This window comes from Colletotrichum gloeosporioides (genome assembly GCF_011800055.1).
Source record: "Colletotrichum gloeosporioides strain Lc1 chromosome Unknown consensus_81, whole genome shotgun sequence".
Classification (NCBI taxonomy): Eukaryota; Fungi; Ascomycota; class Sordariomycetes; order Glomerellales; family Glomerellaceae; genus Colletotrichum; species Colletotrichum gloeosporioides.
In genome coordinates this window covers 63,908-72,923 of record NW_025544726.1, presented here as the reverse complement: position 1 = coordinate 72,923, position 9,016 = coordinate 63,908, and the positions used below count along the sequence as shown (strand labels likewise).

Sequence of the window (9,016 nt, the reverse complement as noted above, 5' to 3'; positions counted from 1 at the left end):
TTCTATTAACTCCTTCTTACTATTTAGAATAAGTAGTAGAAATAGCTTTTATTCTCTAATTTAAAGCTTTTTATTTTAGAAAATAATATACTTAAGAAACTTAATAAAGATTATACTATATTAATTTACTAAATATTCTAATATAAAGTTCTTAATATTAAAAGTTTTTATACTATCTCTTATAAGTTTATTATTAAGTATACTTAAGATATTATTAATATCTTAAGTAATAATAATAATAATAATACTTAAGATATTTAAGACTTAGTATAACTAGAGTTTTTAGATATAAAATTTATTAAAGTTAATAGCTAAGTCTTAAGTTTTAATAATAAACTAAATTAAACCTCTTAGATATTACTTTTAAATTTAAGTATATTATAATAAAGTTTATAAGCTTATAGATATTCCCCCTTATTATTAAGTTAGAGAATAAGAGAATAATTAAGTAGCTAAAAGATTATAAATAAAATAGATTATAGTGAATTTCCCTTATTAGAAATTAGTAATATAGTAGAATAGTTTAATTTATCTCCTATATAGTTTAGATACTTTAATTTAAGTTTTAATTCCTCTCTAAACTTATCTTAGTATATTATACTTATTAAATAGACCTTTACCTAGAACCTAAATTATAGTCCCTATTATACCTATATACCTAATACCTAAATATTAAAATCTTACTTAATACCTATACCTACTTAGTACCTACCTAGATACCCCTCTATAACCTATAAACTATATAGGTATATACCTATATAGGTATCTATAAATAGTTTGAAGCCTATACACGATAGGCTCACACTTACATCAGGCTCCTACAACTAATCCGTTCAAGTGTAGGACTTAAAGAGTAGCAGATACATACGCAACTTCAAAGGTCACTAAGCCTATATTACTTCAGTAGCATTTTCTGGCGACGGTTCCCTGCTTGTCTCAGTTTCGGAAGACAACGCTGTCAAAGCTTAGCAGATAACTACTGGAGCCTGCATTCAACATCATTCTCATGAGTATTCAATACCGGTGACCTTTCCACACGACTATTCCCGTATAGCATTTGCCACAGAAAAAGGCCTTGAAATTCGCCCTATCATGATGGAACAGTCTACGAATACAAGTGCTAAAAGGCCCTCTGCTGGAGATAAATCTAACAAGGTCTCTAGGAAGGTTGACGCCTTCGCAGTCTCATTGGATGGCACCAAATGTGCAGCTGTCCTGGGAGGTGGCATACGTCTATGGGACCGGGCCACAAACCGGACCAAGCACATGCAGAGTGGTCATGACGGACGTATCACCTCAATAGCATTTTCCTCAAGTGGGGATCTGTTTGCGACAGCTTCGACTGACAAGTCGATCAAGCTCTGGGATTCGACGATAGATCAACGATATACCTATCCTCTACCAAGCCCAACCAGGAGATTCGATCCGTCCACAGATCCACGTACGTCGCGCCAACTCAGTATTATAGGCACTGCAATATCATCAATCAGAGCAACACAGCAGAGTGCGAAAGGTTGGGCAGCCCCTCTCTGATCCCTCTGGCTACTTCTGCGAAGCACACTTCCGCTAACGTATTAACGCCCCTTAGACACCAATATGGCAGTTGTATTCACGTCCAACCCGACCGCAGGACTCAAACCATTTTTTGAGCTGATTCACACTGTGTCTTTCGCCTCAGGAGGTAGCCGCGTTATCGCAGTGTCCCGTCACAGAACAACCGTCTGGGATAGGGAGACTGGCAAGTGTATACGAACGATTCAGAGTGGTGGCGACGCCCCGTGTACCGCAACGATTTTGAACGAAAGGATACACCTGGCTGAAGTTTTCATGGGCCAGATTCATATTACTGATGTAGGCATGGGAAGGCACCTGGAAACCATTGAACTATACAGGCGCGCAGGCCGCCTGATAGTAATCTCACTTCAAAAGATCGGCCCCCACGATCACCCCGACTTCGACGATCAGACGTCTTCGAAATTGGACGTTGCATGGATTCGATTTGACATTTCGAAATATTACCTCCACACTGATCTTGGAACTATCGACCTGAATACCACGCCAAAAACGATTTCAACAAAGGGTTCTGCAACTCTGTACCCAAGCATAAATTCTGGTTTGAGCTTTGGATCGGAAATCAGCTGGATTCTTATGAACGGTAGGAGGTTTCTGTGGATTCCCCCTGAACAGCGACTGAAGTCAAGGCACATATATGTTGCAGTCTTAGGGTCCATTTACAATTCTAGACCAGATCTTTCCGTTGAATTTCCTTAGATTAGAGACATAGCCAGCATTTATTCCGTACCACACATTTCTCCACGTCGGTAATTCAACTTCTTTGTGCGTCTGTAACGCGAGGTTAGTCACAAGTTGCAGATCTCTTCTTGCTAATTATTTGAACTACCAAGGACAAACCCCATCCATCCTCGTGGCCGCAATAATTATCCTGGAACGAAACTTACGAACTTATGATGAAACATTCTCATCGTGAAGGATGTCAGGATGAATCCGGACGTCTCTGCCACATTATAACACAAGTCTAGTTGGACCGCATCTTACTTGCCTCTGTGCCTCAATTTATCGTTCGCGAACATCAGCATGACTGATATACTGCGTAAAGAACGCCCTCTCCGCACTTTGTGATAGGTATGATGTTAACGCTGGCACAGCGCATTCACCATGCGGGATTGAAAGCTTCAGAATTCATGTGACATGTACATGCATGCCTACTTAGACATTGCGTTCCGCGCCATCGAAGTCAAGAGTAAAAATAGACCATCGCCCCGCTTCTTGAAAGTCTCCACGTGTTGAGCACGCCTTAAACGCCTCGCCTGTTCCCCGTCTCCGGCCGTCTCCGGGTCATCAACGTTAAGTCAACCAATGCCGTTCCTCCCTACCGTTCCTTCCTCTGCATACTTCCTCATCGAACCCCTCACCATCTATAAGAACCCTCCCTCCCGAAAATCCGGAATTGTTCGACTACTTCGTACTCCAATTCGATCGATGTGTCCGCCCGCTAAATCTCCATCCACATCCTCTCGCCAATCGCTCATACTTCGTCACATTTTTTTGTGTTGCTTATTCGGACGGTAGGTTGTTGGAGAACAAATACAATGGGTACATGCCTTCGTGGATATCGTTTATCGAAAACATTAGAGAAGAATGAAAGTGTGTGTAGTAGTGGTAATCGTCATTTCGGTGTGATCGATCGGTCGTCGGGAGGAGTTACTCGATTCGCGGCGGCGTCTTCGACGAGTACGGTGACGCACTTCTCCTTTTTAAAGAAGGGGTGTCAGGGAACCCTTTCGTTATGATACAAGCTTTTGGAGGCATAACAACAAAGACACAAGACAAGCATTTTTGCGAGAAGCAAAAGTCCGGGGGTCAGGACTCGGGAGTGGTAAAGGAAGTCGCTTACGATCTCCTCCTCTCGCCTTCTTTTCTCAAGCTCTCGATAATCTTGAGCATCTCCTTGCGCCCACCGTGGGAGTCGATGAGCTTGTTCGCCATGCTCATGCTGACCTTTTCCCTAGCATTGGCCGAGAGCAGTCGCTTGACGAGGAGGTGGCGCATGAGGATGCAGACGAAGACGCCGCAGTCGGAGCCGTTTTCTTGTTGCGGGGAGTCGTCGAGGTTGTGGAACCTCAGGGGGCGGCCGAGGATTTCGGACATTTTTTGCGTCGCGAGGCGGGCCTCGGCGTAGTTTGCGCCGCCGAGGGAGTCGTAGTGGAAGGCAACGCCATCGATGGCGGAGACGAGGAGAAGCGACCAGTGGGAGCCGCCCTCGGCCTGTGCGACGTTTCGAGCATCGTTAATCGGCAGGAAAATGTGCGTTACTTTCGAAAAGTCGGGGAGGGCGGAGCGGATTTGGCGCATGTCGGGTTCTTTCATTAAGAGGAAGGTCATCGACGGTCGCAGGAGGATGATGCGGGCTTGGGGGTATTTCGGGAGGATCTCGCGCTCGAGCCATCTAGGTTTGTTAGGTTTGCGGGGGAGAGGGGAGCATTGAGGGGTCGTACTCTTCCCAGAAGGCGATGTTCTAGAGACGTTAGCGAGTGTCGAGGAGAGAACGAGGGCGAGTCACATACGTTATCTGTTAACCAATCGTTCTTCAGAGACTTGATGTCTTCGTAGGTTACTGGGATGGGTTAGTTCGATGACCTCGGGAGGGACGGATCGAAGCGGCTCGGGGCGCAACGTTTCGCAGGAACGTACGGAGGATATCATGATCTGCGACGCAAGGCTGTTAGTGGAGTTCGGCTTTCCGATGTTCATGCCGGATGCGCGGGTTTCGCGGGTTGGGGTGTGACTTACACGACAAATAAGGTGCCTGCGGGGAGAGCTAGAAAGAGAAGCACTGGTCAGCTCTCGTCTGTTTTTGGAGTGCAGCGCTGAAACGGGCATCACCCGCCGGAAAGTGTACCCCGCGTTCGCCCGCCCTGCGTTGTCGCTCTGCTCTGCGCAACCTGCGACGGCGACGAGATGATGGCAGGAGGACAGGCCATGTGCCCGACCGCCGTGTCGGACGATGTGAGAGCAGTGCGACGCGGCAGCGACGGGTTGCCGTCGCGCGGGAGGAAAAAACGAGGCAGAGAGTCTTACAGTGTCACCAAAGTGACGGGCCATCTTCCTGAAAGGCATGCTGAGCCGCGACTCCGACCTCTGGCCGGACTTGGTGATGCTGCTGCTGGAGCTCGGTGTCGGGGAGAGGGACGCGGACGAGGGCGTTTGCGCGGAGGAGGAGGAGCTGTCGGAGCTTTCGCGGTGCGGTTGCAGAGGCGGCGGCGGTTGTGGTTGTGGTTGTTGGTGGTGATGACGACGGAAAGCGAGGAAGCGGCTGTTTAGGTCGAGGAAGTTGCGTCAGAGGGGAGGTTAAGTCGGTTTGGGCGAGGGTTGTGTCGATCTTTCTGGGGGATCGATCACACCTGCTCGTGGTGTTTGGGAGAGAGTTGAGAGGAGAAGGAGGGGGAGAGGGGAAATGGGAATGTAAACAATTCGGGGAATGAGGGATGGGGGAGGGATGACGAGATGTTTGAAAAAAATCAAAGCCCAAAAAGAAAAACAGACACCCTGCAGAAAGAAAGGGACCCTGGACGAGGCGGTTTCCTTTTTTCGGTGGTGCTGCAATTTTTTGGGCGGGGATGGAGGAGGGTCTCCGGCTTCTCTCTTCTCTTTCTCTGTCGTGGGCGCTGGTCTGGGTCCTTTCACTTTGGGATCTGCCTGGGGGATCCAGTCACAGGGTCACCTCGACCAGGTGCTAGCGGCGGCGGCGACGGGGTGGGGAAGAACAGACGCTGCTCTGGTCTGCCCGTTTGTCTGGGGGGATTGTGCTGTGCTGTGCTGTGGTGTTGCTGTGTTTTTGGATAGGAGCGAAGTTGCACCAGCGCAGAGACGAAAAACTGGGAACGGACTGGGCTGAAATCTAGGGCGGTAGGGGCCAGACAGCATTGCGAATGAGGCTTGCGGTGCACCTCGATTCGCGTTGATGACTGACGATGCAGCGACACCAGCGACGAATGACGAGGGTACGAGGACGTGGCCGTGGCTGAGCACCCCTCCAAGCAGCAGAAGCATTGGCCAGCTGGCGTGACGGATGAGCCACACTTGAGGCGCATGCTGGTCCAATTGGGTGGGGGCTGGGGAGCTGGGGCCACCGGGTGCGTCGGGCTTCTCGCAGCCCGGAAAGCCACTCGACTGGTGCGGCCTCGCCGTTTCCTCCACTGAAGCACAGCACAGCGGGGGAGGGGTCACAAGACACTGATGACGGGAATGCAGGCCATGAACAACTGACACTGAGAAGATTGAACACACCTTGGCACGCTGAAAGGACTGCTCGAGGACGCTGCTGGAGCTCCCACTGCCGCGGCCATCGTACGACCCAACAGACTCGACGGGGTCCTGTTTCCAATTCGACCGCGGATTGTCTGGGGATCCCCCGGGGGAGAGGGTAGTCGGTAGGTTTCACTGATTACTGAAATACGAGAAAAGCCAATTCAGACTCTCCGAATCTCGAGCGGTAAGAGCGTACGTAGTAGGCGAGCACCTTTTTTCAAATAGCAGAGCAAAACATCCAGGGACGGGCAGCCTAGCAGATGGGCAGTGGGAGCACGCCAGTTTACATACTTTCAGGGCTGGCCTAGCAAAACCCAAAAAGCAAAAAAAGAAGGACGAAACCTGGGCCGATCATCTGCGATGGCAGCCAGGCCCAAGTTGGGCAAAGAGGAGAAAGGGCAAAGAGAAAGTGGCACGAGATCTGGAACGCCATCTCTCCGAATCTGGGGTGCCGCTCTGCGTGTCCGGCCTGTGACATTGGCTGCGACGGTGTCTTGTAGCTGGTAGATTAAGTGCCAGCACTGCATGATGATGCCCGCTGCGCAGCTTATCTTTACTTTACTTTATTGCTCCCTCCCTCTTTCCAATAAATGGAATTAGTCACCGCCATACTTTACAGCACTGCGAGGTTGGGGAAAACAAAAAAGAAGCGGTAATGACTTCTCCGTGGGCACTGGTGCTGGTCCTGCTGTCGCTGGACCAAGATCGATCGAGGTGCCTGGTTTCACCTCGTCTACGTCACCGTGCTGCGGCACCCGTTCCAGACCATCGCAATGGGCCGTCGACCTTGATACGTTGAATACCACCCACCTGGGGCAATTCCCGCCGCAGGCCATCACCAGCCCAGCGAACCTGCAGCATCGCTGTGTTCGTACCTACTTAGTGCTTGCATTAGGAAGCCGTCTAACCGGCCTGGGACGCCCAACGTGGCTGCTACACGTACGAGTACTTGCTTTGGTGACTGCTGGCCATGCTGACGGAGGACCTTGCGCCGGACCCTTATCCGCGGACAAACCTTGGTGTCTACCCACACTCACAGCGTAAGGACAGCCTCATCCTTTCTTTTCTGCTGCTGCTGCATCGCGCGCAGGGACTGCCGGGGCCGCGGGCCACTGGGTGGGGTAAACAAGAAAACGCAGAGGGGGGAAACTCTCCGGTCGGCGCTTGCCGAGGGAGACTTCCGGTAAGCTGGCGCCGCCTTTTCCCACCAACCACGATTGGAAAGGTTACAATCTGGTGGCAGCCGCTTCGTTTCCGATCTGCTTTCTTTGCATTATGAGGAAGTGTTTCCTTCGCTGGCAGGCTTTGTATCCTGGGAATCCGGGAGGGCGAGTGCCAGATAAACACACTTCATGTAAGTCGAGACGAAAACCAGATCAATGTCATATGCCGAGGGCCTAGACTCATCCCTACCAGTACGCCCGTGATTGTTATTGATCCGATATCACCCACAAACATCTGAGTGTGTCCAAGCTTTTCTGGCCGCAGCGGAAGGCATATCCGCGCGCGGCCCGAACGTTGGGCGAAACACCCTGACAAGCACAACAAACGCAAATGTTGAGAAAATATCAGATAATCATTCGACGGAGACCCTGCAGATCATGTCCCTATTTGCTCACCAAGTCGTGGCCCTTCTTCTATCGTACAATGTTGCTTGCGCAGTGGAAGTGTTTAAGCAGAACCACCGGTGAGACCACCCTTGCGACCAGCCTCCCGCGCCTTCTCGGAGCCGGGCTCAAAGGACCCGGACGACGCCTTGCCGCCCTCGGACGCGATCTCGCGCTGTGATAAACAAGCAACGGTTAGCGAAACGGTGTTCTAGAATCGCGACGCCAACCATGACAACCAGCACTCTGGGAAAGGAACTTCTGTAGCGACTACGAATAAACGCACCTGTCTCTCGGGGTCCATGCTGGCGAAACCACCCGCGTGGCTGGCATGACCGCCCTTGGCGGCAATCTCTTGCACTTCCTCCTTGGGCCTTTGGTGGGAGAAAAGTTAGCAGGATGCACGTAGCAACCCTCAATGGAAGGTTCAAATGCCGGAGCGGGGCGGGAGCGGGTCGTACCGGTTGGCAAAGTTGGCGGGATTGCCGTTGCCGGCCTCCGAGGTGTGGGTACCGGAGCCGTGGCTGGCGTGACCGCCCTTGGCTGCGATCTCGCGGACTTCCTCGGTGGGGCTGCACGCACGTCAGTCAACCTCCCAGATATTGAGATGCATCCTCCCCTTCGGATAGAGCGGGGAATTGTCATTTAAGGAAGGAAGGTGCATACCGGTTCTGGAAGTTGCCTGGGTTCAGGTTGCCGGTCGGGGAGATGACCTCCTCGGGGCCATGGCTGGCCTGGCCGCCTTTGGCTGCGATTGCCTGGACTTCCTCGGTAGGGCTGGAATTTTTAGCTAGAGTGTCCTCGTTGGGAAAGTGGGATGGACGAACAGGTTGGCGAAGTTTGCGGGGTTAGTGCTGGCCATGTTGATGGTTTGGTGTGGTGATGTGTGGTATCTGGGTCGTTGTTGACGGTCGCAGGTGGGTATCTTCAATGTCGATCGAACGAAAAGATTTCACGTCAACAACACTGAGATCCGATGTCTTTTATGCTTTCTCCAACTTGTTTTTTCTTCCCAGGGAAGTAGCGGCCGAATGTCATCCAAAAGGCAGGCAGCAGCTGCCTTCCTGCAGTTTCTCCAACCAAAACAAGCAGTGACGTTGCTGCTAGGCAAACAACCCAGTCCCAAGCCGCCCTCTCCTGACGATCCCCACGATTATGACGACGGAGCCGCACCTACCCATTTGTTTCCCCGGCATCACGCGTCGTTAACATTTTCTGTATGGCAAACACGCAGCGTGTTGTGCAGCGCGGGTACCCCATAAGTATTCGGTACGCGGTCTGGGCCTTGGGCTGACATCACTTGATCGTCAAAATTGACAGCGCACCTTGTTGTTACTGTAGGATACGGAGCAGAACGCGCTTTCTGTCCAGACACTTTCGTTTTAATGAAATTATATCCGCTGTTTTTTCTTTTGGTTATATTTTTCTAAAAAGAAAAAGAAAAATTTCTTGGAATGTTTGGGGGAAGGCGTTTATTCATATTACAGCATTTCTCACAGATTTTCATCGGCTTGGAAGTTGATCCGCGCCTCAATGCCATAGAACTTAAATGTCTAGGTGAGAGGGCATACAGAATAGAG

General features: G+C 50.6%; 3 protein-coding genes across 3 annotated transcripts; 1 reads left to right on the top strand and 2 right to left on the bottom strand.

Annotated features, from left to right (window-relative positions):
• Nucleotides 1-1,095: 1,095 nt before the first annotated feature.
• Nucleotides 1,096-1,570, top strand: GCG54_00001051 (uncharacterized protein; the record flags this gene model as incomplete). Its single annotated transcript, XM_045401178.1, has 2 exons — nucleotides 1,096-1,441; nucleotides 1,491-1,570. The coding sequence occupies 2 exons, from the start codon at nucleotides 1,096-1,098 to the stop codon at nucleotides 1,568-1,570; spliced, it is 426 nt and encodes a 141-aa protein (XP_045259103.1).
• Nucleotides 1,571-3,411: 1,841 nt separating this feature from the next.
• Nucleotides 3,412-4,638, bottom strand: GCG54_00001050 (uncharacterized protein; the record flags this gene model as incomplete). The annotated part of the gene is made up of 6 exons (XM_045401177.1): nucleotides 3,412-3,967; nucleotides 4,017-4,036; nucleotides 4,086-4,135; nucleotides 4,213-4,227; nucleotides 4,312-4,339; nucleotides 4,600-4,638. 6 exons carry the CDS (start codon nucleotides 4,636-4,638, stop codon nucleotides 3,412-3,414), a joined length of 708 nt encoding a protein of 235 aa, XP_045259102.1.
• Nucleotides 4,639-7,500: 2,862 nt separating this feature from the next.
• On the bottom strand, nucleotides 7,501-8,298 carry GCG54_00001049 (uncharacterized protein; the record flags this gene model as incomplete). Its single annotated transcript, XM_045401176.1, has 5 exons — nucleotides 7,501-7,611; nucleotides 7,723-7,810; nucleotides 7,898-8,008; nucleotides 8,103-8,213; nucleotides 8,264-8,298. 5 exons carry the CDS (start codon nucleotides 8,296-8,298, stop codon nucleotides 7,501-7,503), a joined length of 456 nt encoding a protein of 151 aa, XP_045259101.1.
• Nucleotides 8,299-9,016: the final 718 nt, after the last annotated feature.